General features: G+C 35.0%; 2 protein-coding genes across 2 annotated transcripts; both read left to right on the top strand.

Annotated features, from left to right (window-relative positions):
* Positions 1 to 4,693: 4,693 nt before the first annotated feature.
* Positions 4,694 to 5,937, top strand: LOC113689037 (acidic endochitinase SE2-like). Its single transcript, XM_027206874.2, has one exon. The coding sequence runs from the start codon at positions 4,863 to 4,865 to the stop codon at positions 5,874 to 5,876; it is 1,014 nt and encodes a 337-aa protein (XP_027062675.1). The 5' UTR covers positions 4,694 to 4,862; the 3' UTR covers positions 5,877 to 5,937.
* An 11,738-nt stretch (positions 5,938 to 17,675) lies between these two features.
* On the top strand, positions 17,676 to 21,515 carry LOC140007153 (uncharacterized). Its single transcript, XM_072049837.1, has one exon. It carries the CDS (start codon positions 17,676 to 17,678, stop codon positions 21,513 to 21,515), a length of 3,840 nt encoding a protein of 1,279 aa, XP_071905938.1.
* The last annotated feature ends 1,992 nt before the right edge of the window (positions 21,516 to 23,507 follow it).

Below are 23,507 nucleotides of genomic sequence, written 5' to 3'. Positions count from 1 at the left end.
AAAAGACATGTTTAACCCTTAAAATTATTATCACTTTATCCCCATAAAATATAGTTTCATTATCAATTTACCCCATAGAGTTATTTTTTAAGCAGTTTATCCTACCATTAAACCAACTGAGCATGTTAAAAAACTTTAGAAGAAAATACCCTCCTCTTTGCATAATAAAAATAATAAAAAATTTAGAGTGACACTTCTCCTTTTTAGTATCAAGAAAAAAAAATCAAAGTATTAATTTCTTTCTTCTTGGCAATCTTATTAATATTGAAAAAAATAGAAAGATGGAGAGGAGGAGAGGGAGAGAGAGAGAGAGAGAGCTCAATTCTTTTTTTTTTTAAATTACAAATAAGAAAGAATTAAATACTTTTATTATTTTAAAATTATTTCACTTTTTTGTTAATCACCAAATTCCAATCCTAATTTCAACAATCTTAAAGTAATATGATAATGTTAGACTTTTCTTTATTTTCTTTTTTTGTAAAATCTAATTTTTTGTATCATTCTTTCCTATCTCTTTTTCTTTTTCTAGTATTAATAAATATGAAAAAAAGAAATTTGAGAAAATCCTTTTGTTTTTATGTTTTTGGATCTATTAAAGTGAAAAAAGGAAGAATAACCATTTCAACTTTTATTTTTAATTATATATAAAAAAGGTAAATATATTTAAAATTTTTTGACCATACTAGTTAGATTAACGATGAGGTAAAATGCCTAGAAAATAATGTTAGAAACTAAAGTGATTGTATTACTATAATCTAAACGAATAAAGTGATAAAAACAATGTAGTAATGCTATAAAATAAAAGGGTATTTTTGTCCAAAATTTCTTAACATGTTGAGCTGAATTACTTATGGGGGTAAAGTGATTAAAATATAACGTTAGGGGGTAAACTGCTAGTAGTGATATAGTTTAAGGGGGTAAAGTGATAATAACCCTAGTTTTAATGGAATAACTTTGTTGAGATTTAAGGCCTGTTTGGAAGTTGAATTTTTACTCAAGTTTGTTTTATACTAATTTTTTACCAACTTCATCTATAGTAATCTAAAAAAACTTCTCAAAATTTTTTATCTACACACTTCAAAATACCTAAAACACAAAAAAAAAAAAAAAATCCCCTTCCCCTTTTCTTCTTCTTCCTCCCCCACCCCAACCTACCACCACCTCCGTCGCCGGCCACCACCTCCGCCGCCGGCACCGGCGCCGATCACCTCTTCCGGTGCCGGTCTTTTTTTTTTCTTTCTTCCTCTCCCCCGCCATCCTCCCCTTTTGCCCGATTTTGATCCTCCCCTTTTTTTTCTTCCTTTCCCTCTCCCCCACCACCCTTCCCGTCAAGAAATGTAGAAGACCATATGCAAAAGGAAGCCTTAAACGTCTAATATCGACTGACTAGCTAGAAGCATAGTTCTTGAGCTGCACAGCTATTTCAAGCAAATAGTCGTAAAGCTATTCCGGCTTCGAGATCATGACCATATGATCTGCACCGTCTATTACTCTAACCAAATTAGGCGGATTATTTTGTACCATCCACCTTTGAAGATCAACTGGTATGGCGGGGGAAGGGGAGGACAGGGAGAGAGGGAAAATTGCAAACAAAAAAAAATTCTGTTGCTGGTTCATCTGCCGACAAGAGAAGGAGAGGAGAGGGGAGGGGAGGGAGAGGGAAAATTGGAAAAAAAAAAGTTTCTGTTGCTGTAAAACTCAAGTGCCGACAGGTAAAGCAGCTGCGGGCGAGAGAAGGGGGAAGGGAAGAGGGGAGGAGATAGGTGGCCGGGGAGGGAGAAGAGGGGTGGCGGGGTAAGGAAGGGGAAGGGGAGAGGGGAGGAGAGGAAGAGGGAGAGGAGGGCTGACGGGGGAAGAAGAGAGAGGGGTGGCGGACAGGAGAGAGGGAGAGAAAAAAAGCCAAAAAAAAAAGGAGAAAGAAAGTTGCTGCCTCATTGGCAGTTTCGGGAGAGGGAACGGGGGAGGGAAGGGAGAAGGGGAAAGGAGGAAGGGGAAGGGGAAGGGAGAAGAAGCGGGAAGGGAGGAAGGAAAAGAAAAAAGAAAGAAAGAAAAAAAGAAAGAAAGAAAAAAAGAAAGAAAGAAAAAAAGAAAGAAAAAGAAAGAAAGAAAAGGAAAAGGAAAAAAAGTTTTTTCATCTTACAAAAAGTTTTTCTACAACTTCTACAGTGATCTACAGTAAAGTTTTATGCAAACACTCAAAAAACTCACCTTCCAAACGGGGCCTTAAGTTTGAGTTATTTTTTGGCTGGGCTTTGTTATTTCTCTATAGTCAGACTACAGGCATTCTATTCAAGTTACTTAGATAGTGTTGTTTGGGCCAAGAAACTTAGCCCACTGTCCAGATTCGTTATGTTATGGATTGGGTTAGAGAATATGGACCAAGATTTTGTTTTCTATTTTCTTTATTTTTCTTTTTATATGTAGTTTTAGACATTTTATGTGTTTTACGAATTATTTAATTTTTTTAAAAATTTTTGTTTGTGTCGCTATATTTGCTGAATTTTATCTAAGTCCACAATAATATTTATAATTTGACCCCTAACTTTTGCTTAATTATGTCAGGACTCAAAAATTGTGGAAATGGATACATGTCTTTCGTTTAGAGTCTTAATCTCTCTTTATGATGTTTATGCATATTTTGGTGAATTAATTCTTGGTTTCTAAGTATAATTAGAATTTAAATAAACTTGTTATGTTTAAATTTTCAATATGGCAAATTTAGAAACTAGTGTAAATATTTGTTTGGTTTGATGGCTTAAAACTACTTTCAGTGATTGAATTAATCTAGTTTTGAGTAGATTATCGATAATAAGGATAGTAAAACTAATTTTATAGAATTTGTATTTTTGGCCCCTAGATTCTTAAAATTTATATTTTTGCCCCAAAACTTTTACTTTTCTCACTTTGGACCTTAGGAATCTTTATTCATGTTTGTGATTTTAATTTATCACTTGTTTCATGATATTAGTGAGTTTCATTTAAATGAATTGAGTTTTTTTTATTTCTAATAATTAATTGTCAATTAAATTGGTGTTTTGACGCATTTGTTAATCTTGAGTAATTTATAACATTTTTCTTCTCATTTAGCCATTACATCAAAAGAGAGGTACTCTTATTATCCTTTAAATTCTTATCATGTGCTCTTATGTGCTTCTACGTGTTTATATGTTTTATGTAATTTTCTTTTATTTATTTCTTTTAAGCTTTTATCCATTTCTATGTTTATTTAAATTCAAGTCTTATAACAATTTATTCTATGTTGATTATGCTCTATATGTTTTATTATTAATAAATAATGAGTGCGTGATGTCACCACATTACGTTAATGCTCGTTGTGGCTTTTCTCTCCACTTCCTCACTAGTTAGACACTAGTGAGAACTTGTAAAAATGGGTGAGTCCTATACTAGATCTTTAACCCATCCACATGTTACATTTATACTTTGTGTGACATTTATTGTATTTTCATGCATTTTTTTTCTATTTTAGGTTATTTTCTAACATTTGCATGATATGCTCTCTTATATTATTCCCTTACTCTTATATGCATGAAGTATATCATTCAGACTTCCATTTCACTCTTATATGCGTGAACTATATCATTCGGACTTCCATTTCACATAGGAAATTAGAACATAGATTGGTCCATTTGCTTGTTTAGATTAGAAGAGTTATCCTTCGAATATGGAAAATGAGCGAGTATGACTTTTTAACTTTAGCACACTATTATCCCTTTATAAGAAAAAAATTATGTCACGAGTTTTAGCTTTCCATACTCATTATGTTGCATTCCTCTCTTTTAGGTTAGTAATGTTTATCTATATAGCATAATTTTCTTTTCTACGAATATTATCTTTTGCATTTTCATTATGTTGCATTCCTCTCTTTTAGATCAGGTATATTTATCTATATAGCATGATTTTCTTTTCTTCAAATATTATCTTTTGCATTTTCATTACCTTTTCAAGACATCACATCCATATAGATGCATTCGAATGTGATAAATTTAAAGGTTAGATTAGAAAAATTTTTCACTAAATCTTGCAACTAACTTTTGCTGAATTGAAAGGGTGCCTTAGATTCAAGTCAATTGAATCTTTACCTTCTTTTTTTTAACCATGACTTCCGAAACTTTTTCACTTGTTTTCAAAGACCTGAATTTGTCTAAAAGGGTTTTATTCATTTTTTTGGTAAAAAACATTTTTTAGTAACTTGGTATGCCTAAAATCAATACCAAATGGTGGTTATCTTTTTCTAAAACTGGAGTGTATTATGTCAAGATTTTCTTGAGCTTATGAAGTGTATTATTCTTAGTTTATTTGTGTAAATAGTGTGATTGGTGTGGTTGATGAATATGGAGTTTTTCTTCTGATTTTCCCCTTAGTTCTCGAATGCTTTGTTCAAGAATCACGTACCTATACAAATAAAAAACACAATCAATAGGTTTTCGGAATGCATTCGCTGAATATATATTTTCACGCTCTGAAAAAAAAAGAAAATTTTAATAAATTTAGCTTTTGGGAATTTTCTTTACAAAGTCACAAAATTTGAGAAATGACTCGGAATTAAGATCGGGTTGGTATAAGATAGTGGTCCCAAGCGCAATTATACAGTAAAAGGGAGGCATTTGACGTTTCTGTACGTACATCTTTGAATTTTCAGGGCTTTTATCTTCAAAGGGACATTTTCAAGTGTCTGCTGATGCTGAATAGTAACTATTCTCAAATTTAGCAAGAATATGAATAAGCAAGTATTTGGCACATGTTGAATTTGGCGCCTAGGATGAACTCTTCTATAAATGGTCCATCATTTAGCAGCGAAAATCACCAGTGCATAACCACTACAACAACTGAAAAAATATTCAATGGCTGCTAGATTACTACCCTTGTTCTTAGCTATAATATCCCTGCTGATGATTTCGTCCTTGATCAGGTCCTTAGAAGGCTCTGGAATTGGGATCTACTGGGGCCAAAATGGTGACGAAGGAGACCTGTATGAGACATGCAACAGACGCACCTATGACTACGTGATTATTGCCTTTCTAGCAACTTTTGGCAGTGGCCAAACACCAGTCTTGAACTTAGCTGGCCATTGTATCCCAAGCCCCTGCACCTTCCTAAGTTCTCAGATCCAATTCTGCCAGAGCCTAGGCATCAAAGTGTTTCTTTCCCTTGGTGGGGGTGGTAGTGGGAGGCCTGTTCTTTCTTCCCCGGATGATGCTCTCGAAGTTGCAGCCCATCTCTGGAATAATTTTTTGGGTGGTCAGTCAGACTCTCGTCCATTAGGTGATGCTATTTTAGATGGTATAGACTTCGATATTGAAAGTGGATCAAACTTGTATTGGGATGATCTCGCCCGGGCACTCTCGAATTATAGCACACCTGAAAGAAAGGTGTACTTATCTGCAGCACCACAATGTCCCCTTCCTGACTATTACCTTGACCGTGCTATCAGAACTGGTGTCTTTGACTACGTGTGGGTGCAATTTTACAAGAATCCTCCTTGTCAGTATAGTCTAGGCGATACTAATAACCTCTTCAATTGTTGGAGTCAATGGGCTTCGTATCCAGGCGTTAATACATCATTCCCAGCGGTTAATACATCATTAAGCCTGGGATTACTTGCAGCTCCTGAGGCTGCACCTAGTAGCGGTTACATCCCACCTCAAGTGCTAATTGATCAGGTTCTTCCCTTTGTAGAGCAGATTTCCAACTATGGAGGGGTCATGCTGTGGAGCAAATACTATGACACTTATTACAGTGAGTTAATCAGGTCCTACGTTAACCCCGATGTTGTGGCTTATGATAAAAAAGTCCATGATAAAGTTCTATGCCATCGACTAAGTTCCTCTCGTTATCTATTGAGAGATGAAATGTAATCCGGGTTGTTTGCCAGATAAAGTATAATAATGGGTTATGAATTCCCAAATTAAAGAAAAATGTTGGAGGATGAATATTGTGCTTTGAGTTCTCTCTGGCATGACTACACCCCGTGTTTGCCAGATACCTGAGGTACGCCTCGTGTTTCCTACCTCATGAATCTTGATTTCAGTTTTGCAAGTTGTAGAGCAAGTTGTAGACATCTTACAAATCTTTTTTGGACAAATTTCCTACAAGAAATTCGGCTGGATATGCACAAGAAAGTATGGAGATTTCAAGAATCAACTTTTGGCAATTTTAAGACACAATTTTGTATCAACTTTTATTAATTGATTGGAGCTTTAATCTTATATAAATAGAGTCTCTGGAGAACATTTATTACAACTTTAGAAGGCTAGGAAACACTGACTCCTACAAAGTGCCATTCCCTTCTTGCAGCTCACCATCTCCTACAAAAGTTTCATCCTTAATCAACAATAGTTAAGTACCAACTTTTAATCATACATAAACACTTCCCTTCTTGATTTCAAGTAAAAAAGCTTAAAAATTCTTAAAATAGCCACAAAATATGCTATAAATTAGGCACTTATCAAATATCTCATAGTGTTCTAGATTTTCTGCAGGTAGATGAATCAAACTTAGTAGTTTTGTCTAGTTATTTAGCAGTGTTATTGCAGTCAAATTTTGCAAGGACAAAATAAACGTGGAATGGTCACAAAATAATGCCAAAACTCAAATACAGTTAGAAAGGGCTTGTCCAACATGTAATCATGATGCTAAAGAGGCCTCGGTATAATGAATAACGTTGAAAGCCTTAGAATTAGAGGTTGAATATGTAAGAAGGGAAAAAAAAAAGACCTAGGTATTTACAGGGAAAAAAAAAAGAAAACATGAGTAATATCTATTTAATATGATTATGCTACATTAATACAAAATATCTACTCCTAATATCTATTTACAACATTCAAGAGTTGGGTTGAGTGGTAATGTAGGAGGTGTTGTAAGTAGGAGGTCTTGAATGTCCTGAATTCAAAACTTCTTACTTAAAAAAAGTATGGCACTTATTTTGATTTGTTAATTTGGTGAGTTGAAGAATTTAGAAGTTGATGCGGCAAAGAAATAATTCTTTATGTCCCGGTTATTAAACTTTGGCAAATTACACTTACCATGGTGGTACAGGGATACTCCTAGTCGGTGAGGAATTGCAATGTTGTTTTGTCCATTATTAATAATGTTGGATACTCTATAAATTGAGTAGTGCCGTTTCATTATTTTCTTGAAGAGAGAGTTGAGTCGTAGGGATTGAGGGAAAGTCTCTAAAATTGTTATTTATGGAGTTATTGTTGAGTTTTGGTTAATAAAATTGCTGAGTTATTCCCATATATTATTATATGTATTTTTATGTATAAAGGTTTCGCATTGTTATCCTGTGCCGCTTGATATTGATTATTATTATTACCAAAAAGAAAAAGCAACTTGATATTGATTATGGCTCGAGACAGCAGGAAAGCCAGAGATATTGCCGTTGTTTATAAGAAGATCAAAGTTATTTGTTCATTTGGTGCTTCATGTTTAACTATTAGTCATTAACCAAGTTTAAGATGATGTACTGCAGATAAGATCACCAAATTAATGCCATTTTTGAAGTCTGCATATGTATTCTCTCTACTCTTTTCCCCAAATTGCACCTTTGGACTTGAAATACATTTTGGAGCATCAAAAGGATTGACGTTTTGCACCTTCAGAATACTTTCTTTGTAATAAAATTTTGTTGTATTTTTGAATTATTTTTCAATTTCTGCAAAGTTTGAAAGTGTGGATAACAATAACAATAAATCTTCCTAGTTATACACAGAATAGCACTTGCCTATATATCACAATTTTTTTTTATAATTTAATACCTATGCATATAATAAGATAATAAAATTTTAATAAATTTATTGTCGGGGACATAAGAATAAACGTTAAACTTGCATCAAAGAGCAATAAGACAAATTATTAGGTTACGACACGACAAATTATTTCATAATTAAAGTATGAGACAATCAATGTACGAGATAGGCTAAAATAATAGAGCACTACTTATCTTCACCAAATCTCAAGAACATCTTTTCTTTCTTCAATGGGCCATGGTAGTAAATTTTTTAAAGGCTGATTTCATTTCATCGCTTTCATTTCTTTTTGTTTCAGTAGAAAAATTAAAACTTGTTCCGTTTAAGTTGATTGATGTGTACTTCCTGTTCCTTGTTAATTAGTCCCTACACATCCGTCTAAACCTGATCTACTGTCATGGGCAGTTTTGGGAGCATTCCATGTTTGTTATGTCCATGCAAAACTAGTCAGGTTTTAATTTCTTAGTCCTTCAAGAGAGGCAGTTCAACACAATTTGGGTTGGCGATGGTGCAATTTGGAAATCAGGTTCTCAACCCAAACCATGCAGTTTTTATGTCAATTTGGAAAGAAGCACATCCATTCTATGGGGAAGTTGCTTGAAGGATTGACACTCCATACTGGTTTTAAGTTTTGAGTGTCATGATTAAATTTGAACAATTTCTAGATGTGAATATCAGCAAAAGAAGGAAATGTTGGCACATTAAACTAAGCAAATTAATTAGAAGGTCATTCGCTGGGGAATAAGCATGAGAAAGGAAGTGTTGGTTTTAATTGTGGGTTCGAGAAATTTAATGGAAATTCTAGAAATTGAAAATTTTTGTGGTGGAATTAATTGTCAAAAGTAAAAATTTGATTTCTTCTACTGTAAAAAATGGTGGTACCATTCTCTGTTTCAATACCCTTCAATCCAATAGTTCAGCACCAATTTGATTTATCAGATGATCCTCAACAACTGAGTACTTCACAAAAAATGTTTTGCACTAATTCCAACTGCCAAAAATCTCAAGACCAATCTTAGAGTCTGACTCTTGATATCAGTTGTAGAACTCTAATTTCGTATTCTATTGACAACAAATTGTAAAGTTATAAATTAAGAAACTAAAAAAAAAAGCCCTGTAGAGAAAACTGGCAGCTCAGCATTGCTTGGAAATTTAACCAATCTATTTTTTCTTAAAGGTTCATCTGGGAGTGGATGATTTGGATAGAAAAGAAAGGAAAAGAAGAGAAAGTTAACTTTTGCTTTATTTATTAGTTTTTATTAGGAAAGAAGAGAAAGGAAATGGAAGGATGAATAGTTATCAAAATGCTTCCTTCCAAATCGGAAGGAAATGGGAAGAAAGTTTGGAGAAAACTTGATAATTTTTTTAAAATGCCTATTTTATCCTTAAAAAGGTTTTGAACAAATATTTAATGATTTTCATATTCAAAATCATTCCACTAATTCTCAAAACTCCCAAACAATATAACAATCTCTTCTCTTCTCTTCTCTCATAACTTAAGATTTCCCTTCTTTTCTTTTCTATCCTCAACTCCCAAACTAAGCCTAAAGTTTTCTGTTGCTATATATAGACGTTTGCATTTGTTTGTATTGGTTCTCTGAGGCTGATAATTAAAGGTGGTTTTGGATTTCTCTTAAATTGTGGAAACTCCATTGCCTCCCTATTAACAAAGCTCGAGCTTATACACAAAAAAAAAAAAAAGAAAAAAGAAAAAAAAGAAACTAAACAAATTGCAAAGATATAAATTGAGAAACTAAACAATTGCACAAAAACATGTGGAGTTGTCCTTCTCCTATTTTAGATTTGTATTTGATTGGTTGCTTGATGATTTTTTTTTTTTTTTTTTGATAAACAATCGACAACAGAGGTAAGTTTCTCTACCGATCAATTAAATTATATTACATTTATCTTTCATTTTTTTTTTATAAATTTCAGTTGAACTTAATAAGTGGGAGAGATCTCATGGTGTATGTAAACTGAAGGGGACAAGATAATTGATATATATATATATATATATATATATATATATATATATATGCATTTGAGTGGAATTTTATAAGTTGGAGAGACCACGTCGTGTTTGTAATCTGACGAGGGATACCATTGAATAAAAAAATTAATTACCGAGCAATAAGACAAGTAATTAGGTTACAACATGACAAATTTTTTCATCAAGAATGAGACGAGACAATCAATGAACGAGGTAGCCTGAAATAATAGGGGCTTTGAATACTTATATCCTCACCTAATTTCAGGACTGGAATTCAGCTTAGATATCTCGTGTTCAAAATGTTTTATTGCACGTGTAGAATGTGCATTTCCACGATATCTAATCTAATCATTTCATACTCTTCATTTCCTAGTGAGATTGTGATTTGCAAAAAAGATTGTTCATGTGTCAATCTCTAGTTTTTTTTTTTTTTTCCCTCTCCATTGGGCCACGTTAGTAAATTGACATCGCTAAAAAAAAAAAAACTTTCACTTTCATTCCTTTTTGTTTCAATATATAATTAAAACATGTTCTCTTTAAGTTGATTGACATGTATTTCCTTGTTAGGCCCTATGCATCCATCTGAACCTAATTATTTGGAAATGGTGGTAACCTATCTCTGGTCTCAGTTTCGTCGCAAATTTGAGCGAGAGATCAAGGTAATAGTGTGGGAGGGTTGGGTTGGACGGTACGGGGGAGGGAGTGTAAGCGAGAGATCTCGAGTTCGAGTCCTCCAACTTACACTTAAAAAAAAGGGGAGATGGGTTGGGTAGTACGGGCGAAGAGAGTGTAAGCGAGAGGAGACCTCCAACTTATACTTTAAAAAAAAAAAAAAAAAAAGCTAACAGTAAATGCAGACTCCAAAAAATAAATGAATTATAGTTAATGAATATCTTAACGTAGGTTAATGAATTATAGTTAAACATGAAGGACCAAATGAACAAATAAATTTAATCTTCTTATAAATAACGGCAACATCTCTGGCTTTCCCGCTGTCTCCAACCATAATCAATATCAAGTTGTTTTTTTTTATTTATTTTTTATTTTTTTCCTGGTAATGATAATCAACATCAAGTGGCACAGCTGACAATGCAAAACCTTTCTACATCAAATTTCTTTTGGTTTCATCTTAATGCATTGATTACACTTACTAAGCTAATAGAAATAACAGCTGTCAGACTAGCCACCGTCATCCTGTCCTACCCACCTACGATGTTGAAAGAACATTAATGTAAACAGTGGTTAAGTGATGAAAATTGGATTTGCCTTTGTAAATGAGTCTGCAAATTATGTTAGAATATTATTATGGTGCGTTTCATGACCACATGATTAGATACCACGAATACTTAATTGTTTCCCTCATCAATTATTTGACAAATTATTACGTAGGACAAGTTACCACACGGGTAAACTATTATGAATAGTTAATTGTTTCTCTCATCAATTAAATGACAAATAATTATGTGGGGCATGTTACTACACGTAATATGCATAGACAGATAAGTATAGAATTTGATAAACATAACAATTGAAAGGGTATGATTAATTGTGAATAGAATACTGAGCTTTTAGCTGTTTTTTTTTTCTTTTCCTTCATCTGTTTTAAAATTCTTTTAATTGTGTATATCTTGACGAATTAAGGTCAGGTCAGCACAGTAGTGCTCTCAAAGAAAAAAAAATCACATTTTTGTGCATAAATGTTTGGATTGGCTATTAATCGACAATTTCTGCAAGTGTACAGAGTCAATCTCAGTAATAAATCGTTTAGAGCATTTTAAGGGTTGAATCCATAGGGAAGAGTTAATTTTTCTTACTCTTTTTTTTTTTTCTAGAGTAAATGGAAGGGTTCGACCTCGAAACTTCTTACTTACACTATCTTCCTTCAAACCTCCCAACCCATCTCTTTCTCTATTTTTTCTACTTTAATTATTATAAAAACAACAATAAAAGAAAATTTAAGAGATTTGTTATTCACTAACTAAGAATAAATTGAATAGTCAAGTTAAAGAAAATGGGTTGGGGAAAAACAATTGGCAAGAAATTGGAGTTAGGTCGAATTTTGTTTCAGAACTTGAATTGATTTTCCAATTATTTTATTAACATACCAAAAATGTATCATACAAAGCTACTTTAGATTATTTCTTGATATATCTAAATTGTGCTCAATTAAATCTCATGTCTCTCTTGAGATTATAAGTATTCAATTGAACTCTTTAGGATCTTATGTGATTTTAATTACATCATACAAATCCTAAATTACTCTCATATTTAGGCGAAGTATATGTATCTATCCAATACTCGATCATATAGCCCTTTACAGTTTATACATACAAACCATAAAAGCATGATCACGGTGATCAAGCATAAACATAAAATTAAAACAAGATAGATAAATCAAGGCAAAAACCAAGAATTGAACTAAAATAATTAGCCAATATTCCTTTGCAAAACCCTAACCTTAGAAATAATTTAGCTCAACATAGCCATGAATACCAACAAGAATTCAAAGAATAAATATAAGATTAAAGATGAGAGTAAGAAAAACTTCACAATCTTTATTGCTCTAATCTCCGACTTCACTGCTTCTTGATTCTTGTGGCTTGATCTTGATTTCTCAAGAAGAATATATAAAAGAGTGAACTAAGCTACTGTCTAACCTTCCCTAAAACAACCTAGACAATTCCTATTTATAGCTTCCTAAAGTACAAGTCCAATTATGGTAAAGATTAGGGGGGTGCTTGGTTGGAGGGTATAGGAATCAAGAATTGGATTGAATCCCAAAATTGTTGCTTGGCTAATGGGTATAGGTCTTGAAATCTTGGAATGATTCATGAAAAATCAGCCACTCTCCATACCCAAGTAGATTGGAGGGTTTTGATGAATCCCACATTTGATTCCAAAATCTTAAAAAAAAATTTATTTTTGGGATTTTTTTTAAATATATACTGGCTCTGTTTCTATATATTAATATTTATTTATATATATAATATTTTTTATTTCAATTTTTTTTATAATATGTATATTAATATATATATATCTATATATATATAGATATATATAGATATATATATATTAATATACATATTATAAAAAAATTGAAATATATATTTATAAATATTTATCCTTATATATAAATATATATATTTATTTCAATTGATATAATATATCTAATATACATAGTAATATTAATATAATTTATATATATAATAAAATATAAATATTAATTGAAATATACATATTATAAAACAAAATTGAAATAAATATATTTATAAATTTATATAAATATATATATAAATGAATATATTTATATATTTATATAAATATATTTATAAATATTTATAAATATATTTTAAACAGAAAATTAATATTTATATATGAATATATATATATGGTGGATGGGTATGTGGGATAAGCATTTGAACGAGGAAGAAGAAAGATATGAAAAGAAAAAAGAAATTAAAGGTAAAAAATTGATTATTAAATTTGATACTCATTCCTTACCAATATTTACCAAGCACCTCCATTTGTAATCATACCTTTGTCCAAAACCCATACTAATTTTTTGTAAATGATTCCAATTACAATTCTTGAAGAGTAGAATTTCCGATGATGTTTGGCCAATGTATGGGCCTAAACATGGTTCAAAACAGAATTTCCAAAGGCGTCCAGCTCCATGTTCGGTGACATGTCAAAAGCCGAATGTGAGACAACTCCTCGTCGCTTTTTTCAGATGAAGTCTGGTAATAACTCTGGGCGCCGAACTTCCTTTAAGCCCTTTCCAACTTTTTTGTCTCATTTTCAATCCGTTTCTTACTTGATCGTGCATTTTTCCTGTAAAAATCAAAATACACTTGAATCAGGCATAGGGATGGCAACGGGGCGGGGTTGGGGGTCCCCGCCCCCCGCCCCGTTGCCTATTAGTTCCCCCCGTCCCCTGCCTCCCGCTCCCCCCGCCCTGCCCCGCCCCGCCTTGCCCCGCTTCCCCCGCGGGTGCCCTGCGGGGTTAATAAAATTTTATTATATAATTTTATTATAATTAAATTTTAATAAATAATCAAGTACTAAAATATCAACACATCACCAAATTATTATTCATTGTAATTTTACAATTGAAACTCATAAAAACAATCAAACAAAAGTTATTTGAATACAATCCAATATGATGAAATAAATATAACTAAAATAGTCAAGTTTTCACTTTTAGTACAAATGCAATCACTAATTCATTATTGTGTTTGTGCTTTTTTTTTTTTGAGAAAAAAGTGTTATTCTATTAAGTGTAATTAGAAATTTAGTATAAATGTATTAGTAAATTTAGTATAACTAATTAATAAATTTTATTAATAGACATGTATAATTATTCATATAATTGATAATATCAATTATATTACATAAACTACTATACATTATATAATACATCTAACTAATAATATCATTATCATAAGTTTATAACTAATTAACTTACATATTATATATAATTATATATATATATTTTTTTTTTTGCGGGTGGCGGGGCGGGGGATGGGGCGGGGGTATACTCCTCCCCCGTCCCCTGCCCCGTTTTTAAGGGGGGGGGAAATTCCCCCCCGCCCCCGCCCCCGCCCCACCCCCCGCCCCAATCCCCGCCCCGAGAGCCCCCCGCGGGGCGGGTGCCCGCGTTGCCATCCCTAATCAGGCAGTTTCCATTCAAACTAAGGCCAAATAACGCAATCAACTAACAATTCACATGTATAAAATCACTTAAATTCACATCTTATCAACTGGCCAGTTATTTGTAAAGGCTTTGGACAGACCATAAATAGTTAGTATTCTTATCACTATAGTAGCAAGTGTAAGAATGAATACTATTTATTGCGTGTTAAATTCGACAACTAAAATAACCTACACTACGGAAAAAGAAAAGATAGTGGTTTTACTGTTAGCAGAAAAGGAGAAAAAATATGGTTCCAAATATATGTACAAAAATGCCTTTTTGACACAACTTTTACAATTGTGGTGTCAAAGAACTTGTTACTACGATATCTTTTTCGTTGCTTAACTATTTTTGGAAATAATTAACTTATAGCGTAATTAATAAGTACATATAAAAAAAGATCAGTAGCTTTGTCACAATTTTCATTTCATTTGGTGTGGTAATACCTATGAATATTACGTAATTAACTAAAATCGTATTTTGGTCAACTTTAATGTTATCCAATTATCAGTAATCACCTTAATCCCAAATATACATGGTTATAGAAACATAGACAAAAGCACTACTGGTTACTTGTTTTTACAAACATACATAAATTAGGTATTCAATGAGCATATAAACATGACTAACAAATCATTTGAATTTGGACAGACCATAAATAGTTAGTATTCTTATCACTATAGTAGCAAGTGTAAGAATGAATACTATTTATTGCGTGTTAAATTCGACAACTAAAATAACCTACACTACGGAAAAAGAAAAGATAGTGGTTTTACTGTTAGCAGAAAAGGAGAAAAAATATGGTTCCAAATATATGTACAAAAATGCCTTTTTGACACAACTTTTACAATTGTGGTGTCAAAGAACTTGTTACTACGATATCTTTTTCGTTGCTTAACTATTTTTGGAAATAATTAACTTATAGCGTAATTAATAAGTACATATAAAAAAAGATCAGTAGCTTTGTCACAATTTTCATTTCATTTGGTGTGGTAATACCTATGAATATTACGTAATTAACTAAAATCGTATTTTGGTCAACTTTAATGTTATCCAATTATCAGTAATCACCTTAATCCCAAATATACATGGTTATAGAAACATAGACAAAAGCACTACTGGTTACTTGTTTTTACAAACATACATAAATTAGGTATTCAATGAGCATATAAACATGACTAACAAATCATTTGAAAGTAGTTCAGTCAGATTAAGCATTTTCTGTTGCAAATCAAATCTATGTAGAGTTTCTCTCTGCAAATTTTCTCTCTGCAAATTTCTCTTAGGGTTAGTACTTCTTGCATGGCTGCCCTTCAGCCATCGGCTGAGGGGCAAGGATCTCCTTCAGGAAAAAAATCTTTCTCCCAACTTTTCTCACAGCCTTCAACATCTCCTATCCAAATTCGGCAGGCAACTGTTTATAAAGGTGAAGCTGCGGTCATCTTCTCCAAAGCAGATGCGGAAAAACTGGCGGCGCCGTTTCGATGGGCTTTGGTTGGAAAATTTTCTCATGGGAGACCTTCGTTAGAGGATATTCGCAAGTTCTTTGCTTCTTTAAATCTAAAAGACCACATTTCCATTGGATTGATGGATTATAGGCACGTCCTGATTAAGTGCTCTGCTGAAGTAGATTTTAACAGGATTTGGACAAGAGGAATTTGGCAATTGGGCAGTTATCCGATGCGTGTATTTCGATGGACCAGGGAGTTTCATGTGCAAAGAGAGTCATCTCTGGTACCGGTTTGGGTGGAGCTTCCAAATTTACCCATTCATTTTTTCGACAAACATTCTTTGTTCTCCATATTATCTCCAGTAGGTAGACCATTGTTTCTGGATTCGGCAACGGCTGCTGGGACACGTCCTAGTGTGGCCAGGGTGTGCGTGGAGATCGATGTAGCGAAACTTGTTGTGCCGAGGATCTGGGTAGCTGTTGAAGGTGAAACAGGATTTTGGCAAAGAATTGTTCCAGACAACATTCCACCATATTGTTCATCTTGTTGGCGATTGGGTCATTCATCAAGCAACTGCAAGAATAACTCTTCCAAGGGAGACCTTCAATATCCCAATCATCAAACAACCTGGCTGCAGCATGGGTCTAAGATACTTGGGACCAAACCAAATGGGTTAGTTAATACACATGCGGACATCCCAGAAGCTACAGGGAAATCAACAATGGTGGTTATGACTTCGACTGATGCTGCGCGAGATGTTGCTGTTGCAACCGAAGGAGCTTCAACATCTGAAATGGAAAAATCTGGTGGACCTGATCGGATAGCTGAGATAGATAATACAACACTTCCACAAGCTGATAAACTCAAATGTATTTCTGTCCAAGCTCAAGCTGCCGAAGCATCTCCTGCTGATGCAAATGGACAGTCGGTGATTGATGATGACAGGGATGGACCATTGCACAAAGTTCAGCAGCAAATCTTGACTCAAGATCATGTGCATAATTGTGAAGGGTCCCATAATCTAGTGGAGCAAATCTTGGGAGATATTCAGCAGCCAATTGCCGACACTAGCACTTTGATTAATCACAATGCCAACAATGCTAATTGGGATACATGTGAAGGGTCCCAATCTGTGGAGGAGAAGCATTTGGGAGGTAAACATTTTCAAAAGGCCGACACCACAGACCTGGAAAGTCTTTATGTTGATTTGCGTGGGGTCGAGGAGGAAGATTCCAAATCCGATGCGGTTGATAATGTAGCTTTGCCAATTTTAGCAGGGAATTTATCTCCACGCTTGGTTGTAACAAGTGAGAGGTTGGTGGAGCCATCAATTAACACATTAAACATTGACCAATCTGTAGCTATGGAAAGGGATTGCCGACAAGAGAAGGTGAAAGGTGTGCGAGCTTACTTCCCATCCAACAGACAGCTACGTTCGGCAACATCATCCCAAAACTCATTCCAGGTTTTTTCTCATGATTAATGGAATATTTTGGAATATTAGAGGTGTATCAAAAGCCCCTAATCTAAGAAGGTTGATTAAATTAGTTCGTTCTTACCATCTTCAGTTTGTTGTCATTTGTGAACCAAAGCTAGATAAGTCAAAAATTGAGTCCATTCGTCTACGTTTAAATTTTGATTTTTCCTTTGTTAATCTCTCGGGTGATATTTGGGTATTCTATAATAGTCCTTTTATATGTTCCATTGTGGGTAGTTCGGAGCAGCATATTTCTATAAATGTCCAAAGTCTATTGTTTTCTACTCCAATCGTCATGTCCTTTGTTCATGCTAAGTGCTCAGTGGAGGAGCGCCGTGCTTTATGGTTTGCATTATTAAACGATAAGCCAATTTCTCTTCCTTGGTGTATTGGAGGTGATTTTAACGTTATATTAGCTCCTCATGAAAAACGAGGGGGGCGGCCGTTTGCTATAGCGGAGGGGATGGAATTCATGTCTTTTATGGAAGATGCCGGAGTCTTTGACGTAGGATTTTCTGGAGCTAGTTTCACGTGGTCTAATAATAGGAGAGGAAGAGCTCGAGTTTCAAAGAGGTTGGATAGGTTTTTAATCAATGGGGCTTGTTTGGATATCTCAAACGTAATTTCTGTGCTTCACCTACCTAGACACCCTTCAGACCATGCACCGTTGAAAATTTCATTTTCTGACCGATCAGATCATACCCCATGCCCTTTCAGATTTTTGAACGTCTGGACAACCAAACCCGAACTCTTGGAGGTAATTCGCCATGCTTGGAACCAAGATGTGGGTGGTTCTCCACTGCGTGTTCTGTGCTCTAAATTATTGGCAACGAGGAGGGCAATTCAATCTTGGAACAAACAATACTTTGGGAATGTATTTGATGCTGTTCGTTCTGCGGAATTGGAGGTCCAACGCGCAGAGGAAGCTATGGATCAATATGTATCGGAGGAATGCCAAATTCAGCTTAGCAAGGCTCAGGCAGAGTTGCGGCATGCATTGTCAATTGAAGAGCAATTTTGGAGCCAAAAGGCCAGAGTCAAATGGCTTAAACACGGAGATCGTAATTCAAGGTATTTTCATGCGGTGGTAAGACAGAGACGTGCTCACGGAATGATACACCGCATCAAAAAGTCAACCGGTGTTTGGGTGGACACAAATGATGATATAGCATCTGAGGCAATATCATATTTCTCTGAGCTATTCACGTGCTCTCCGGAGTCTTCCTCTGATATGCGGCACCTAATCCCAACCATAATTTCAGAAGAGGACAATGAAAAATTGGAAGAAGTTCCTTCGATTGAAGAAGTCTATCGAGTCGTTAGCTCAATGGATGGCGACAGTGCTGCTGGCCCAAATGGTTTCACTGGCAAATTTTTTACATTTGCCTGGGAAGTTATCGCCCAAGATGTTTATAATGCAATACTCAGTTTTTTCTGTGGGGCAGAGTTGCCTCGATTCATCACATCTACTTCCATTGTGTTAATTCCGAAGATGCCAAATCCTCAGGATTTTTCTCAATATAGGCCCATCAGTTTGTGCAACTTCTTCAACAAATTATTATCCAGGATCTTAGCTGATAGAGTTGCTTATGTTTTGCCCAAAATTATTTCACCCCAGCAGACAGGCTTTGTGCAGGGGCGTAATATAACACAAAACTTTCTGCTAGCTCAGGAGATGGTTTCGGGTATTGGGAAAAAGAATAGAGGAGGCAATGTGGTAATGAAGCTTGACATGTCTAAGGCATATGATCGGGTGGCATGGTATCATATTATTGGTGTTCTCAGGAGGTTTGGCTTCGGAGAAATATTTATTGATCTAGTATGGAGATTGATCTCTAACGTCTGGTTGTCGGTCATTATAAATGGGGGATCTCATGGTTTCTTTAAATCTACAAGAGGACTCCGTCAGGGTGATCCTTTATCGCCTGCATTATTCATTATAGGGGCTGAGGTATTATCTAGAGGATTGAATAATCTCGCCATGCAATCGGGTTTTGTGGGATACAAAGTTCCGTATGGATGTCCTGCTATAACTCATTTGGCGTTTGCGGATGACGTTCTCATATTTGCAAACGGATCTTCTAATTCTCTGAAGGTTATCATGCAGGTGCTAGAGGCGTATCAAAGGTGTTCGGGACAGCTAATAAATGTGCTAAAAAGTTGCTACCTAGTTCATCCTTCCTTATCACCGGCAAGACGAAGGGTGATTGAACGCACCACTAAGTTTACCTGGCAATCATTTCCAATTCCATATTTGGGATTTCCGCTTTATTTTGGGAGATGCAAATCATCATATTTTGGAGAAGCGTGTCAGTCTATTCTAGGGAGAATTATATCCTGGAAATCAAGGATGCTTTCATTTGGAGGGAAAATAGTTCTAATCAAACATGTCTTGGCATCGATGCCAGTACATCTGATGTCGGCTGCGATTATCCCAAGTAAGGTATTTAGAACTATAGAAAAGGCTTTCTCGACCTTCATATGGGGTTCATCACCCGAGGATTCAAAATTTCACTGGATACGTTGGTCCCATATGTGTTATCCGGTAAATGAGGGAGGGGTTGGATTTCGGAAGCTACAAGATATCTATACAGCCTTCTCATTCAAACTTTGGTGGAATTTTAGAAAAGGTTTGTCTTTATGGGCTGTATTCATGAAAGCAAAATACTGTAGACATCTCCATCCTTGTCAGGTAGAAATCAAGGCAATGGACTCCGCACTCTGGCGAAGGATGGTCAATGTGAGTCGACAAGTGGAACTCTCAATACTATGGATTGCCAAAGACGGGGCTTGTAATTTTTGGTACGATAACTGGTTGGGAGGTGGTGCTTTGTTCCACAGAGCGACCGTTGTCCCTAATTTGTCTTTTGGTAATTTCATCATCAATGGTCACTGGGATGTGAATTTGTTATATCAGACACTGCCGATAGAAATGGTGCCCTCTATTTTAAATCACCCAATTCCAGAAGAAGGAGGTGAATCTGAAGTCATCTGGATACCCACAACATCTGGAAATTTCTCTATAGCTTCGGCATTTCAGGATATTAGGCAAGCCCGTAACAAGTCTATGGTATTTGATACAATTTGGCATCCTCAGCTCCCTTTCAAAATTTCATTCTTCATGTTACGATTGATGCTGGGGAGACTGCCAGTTCCAGATAAGTTATGCAAACTTGGTTTCCATTTACCCTCAAAGTGTTTTTGCTGCTCTTCGGCATCTGAGGAATCAATCGAACATTTGTTTTCTAATGGCCAAGTAGCGTCGACAGTTTGGAATTATTTTGGAGCCTCTTGTGGTTTGTCTTCTCCAGGGTCATCTTTGAGGCCCCGTATAGTTGGTTGGTGGCTCAGCTCACACGACTCTGAGATACAACGATTCATTGGACACACTCTGCCCAGTGTTGTTTGTTGGCAAATTTGGAAAGCAAGAAATAAAGCAATGTTTGAGGATGTCCAGATGAGGCCGCTTGCCATTTGTCATGCCATTTTCTTGGAGATCCAGACCATGGTGGGTATTCAGTTCAAACAAGTGTTCAGAGCCCAGTCATTTCATCATTTGTATGATTGGTCGTATTCTTCTCATATTGGGGTTATTTACAAACTTGTTCGTTGGGAAACAAAGAACTCTGATCGGTTCATATTAAATACGGATGGATGTTCCAAGGGTAATCCAGGAGTGAGTGGAGGCGGTGGGGTTCTTCGGAATTCAAATGGCATACCTTTGATTGGCTTTTCGACATATCTTGGGGAAACTACAAGTCTACGTGCAGAGGCTCGTGCCCTCCTTATTGGGCTTCAAACTTGTGTACATAGGGGTATTGATAATCTCTATGTTCAATCCGATTCTTTGATATTAGTTGCAATTCTTCAGAATCGCATTCAGTGCCCCTGGAAGATTCGCCGAGAGATTAGGCAAATTTGGCAGTTTGTGAAAGACCCTGATCGGTTTTCACATTGTTACAGGGAAGCGAACAAAGTTGCAGATGCGCTGTTCAACGTGGGAGTATTGCATCCAGAGCATCAAATCAAGCTTTACGAGGCCTTTAGTTCATTCCCAACTATGGCACGTGGGGCACTTCGCCTTGATAGATTAGGAATGCCTTCAATTCGGAAAAGTAGGCGTATGAAGGGCTGACAACAAAACACAATTGAAGCTAGTTGTGGCTGAATGGGACACGGAGGTTTTGTGTTTGAATTTTTACCTTTTAGTTGATTGCTGTACTTCAAACTAGTTTTTCTCGGTGTGTAAAATTTTGCTACTATCAATAAAAGTTTTATGAAATTTAAAAAAAAAAAAAAAAAAAAAAGCATTTTCTGTTGTGATATTTCCAGTTGCACATATAGACCTAATTACACAAGTTTGTTTCTGTATGGCACAGAACACATGCATGTAATTTACTTTATGAGAGCCAATGAATACTTGGAGGCCATATTTTTTTATCATATGGAAATATACCTATGGAAAGAATATTCTTCTAATAATTTTATTTGTAAAACGCCAAATTTTAAATTTTAATTGTAGTGAAATGCTAATATTGTTATTATGATTGGGATATGGTAAGAAACATGTTAAGAGCATCAAAATCTTGAGAAAGCATAAGCTGTGCTTGTGGTTGGTTACCATAGCAGCAATCTTTGGAGACCGATTATGAACTGCTGTCTACATGTGGTTATTCTTGCTTATTTCAACACCAAACCTTAGCTAGTTTAGAAGTCAAATTACATAGTTTATGCTACCCTTAATTATGTTAGATTAAAATCAAGGTTGTCGTCATGTTTTGGGTACAGGGATAGCAACCTCATCTCCGCGGAGACAGGGCGATGGCTAGATATTGTAGTATAGCAGGCATCTGAGGGAGCACAAAGTGAGGAAATTAAAACGCTTGACTAATTTTCCATGCAAAAATAAACATGGAATGGTCCCAAAATAATGCCGAAACACAATACAGATAGAAAGGGCTTGTCCAACATGTGTGATCACATGCTGAAGAGGCCTTGGTTTAATAGATAAGGTTCAGACCTTTGGAATTAAACGTTCAACATATAAGAAGGAAAAATAAAGGACACAATGATTTAGAGAGAGGGAAAACAAAACGCTGAGCGGACTATTCCGACTGAACACTGGATTCTGTGCTATGCTTGACGTATACATGATAGTAATCACATTGCTACCATTTTAATGCCAATCCAACTCTTCAAAACCCATTGCAGTTGCCCCATTACTCACCTAACCCCGGCATCCTAGTAAAACAGTCAATTCTTTGTTTCTCTTGTACTAAAGAAAGAAAACAAAAGAGGGAGGGAGAGACTACCAACACGAAAAATGGAATCATGAAAAGAATTTCGAATGTGGCTTTTTCACAAAGCAGTTTGTGTTTATAATCCATGGTCCTTATATCGCATTAACATGGATTAACTGGTTGATATGTTTCTCAACTTTTTTTCCTCTTCTGCATGGTAAAATTGAATGCTTACATTGAATAAGTGTTTTCTAAAGGAATTTAACACTAGAAAGGGGATTAATTTTGATTAATTTCTAAAACCACAACGGAGCTTCTGATAATTGAAAAGATGTTCACTAAAAATTCCATTCTAAATAGAACTCCCAGTTTTCTCTACTCCTCGAAATCCTCCTCCATGCCACAATCACGGGAATTAAGGGAGTCCCAAATTATGCTACTTTTTAAGAAGAGTTCCGGAATAGTCTTATAAAACGCATTTACTGAATACTTTGTTTAAGAATTGCATACTTGACAGGTGTCAATCCCATGCAATAATCAATATCTATTCAAATAAGATACAAATTTTTGTATACAACAGTGAGTAGGGTCGAATCCATAGGGATTAGAAAAAATTCGTTTCTTATAGAGTTCAGAGTTTGGGGGAATTTTATAAAATCAAGAATAATTAAATTAACTCAAATAAAATAAATAAATAAAAACTAAATGACAATTTATTAAAATAGAAGTAATAATAGACAAACTCTAGTCAAGAAATAACTTCAAAGATAGTTCACTCAATTAATCATCGACGCAATAATAATTCATTTACTCACCGATTTATAACCGTCAAACAAACGATGATAATTAACCTTTTTTACTGTATTGGTGATTAAGGTACAACTGTT

Source organism: Coffea arabica, chromosome 5c (assembly GCF_036785885.1).
Source record: "Coffea arabica cultivar ET-39 chromosome 5c, Coffea Arabica ET-39 HiFi, whole genome shotgun sequence".
Classification (NCBI taxonomy): Eukaryota; Viridiplantae; Streptophyta; class Magnoliopsida; order Gentianales; family Rubiaceae; genus Coffea; species Coffea arabica.
The sequence above is the reverse complement of the archived record's forward strand: the minus strand, read 5'-3'. Positions and strand labels throughout refer to the sequence as shown.

Coding starts and splice junctions, on each gene's coding strand:
- LOC113689037 (XM_027206874.2), top strand. CDS start 4,863: ATGGCTGCTAGATTACTACCCTTGTTCTTAGCTATAATATCCCTGCTG.
- LOC140007153 (XM_072049837.1), top strand. CDS start 17,676: ATGTCCTTTGTTCATGCTAAGTGCTCAGTGGAGGAGCGCCGTGCTTTA.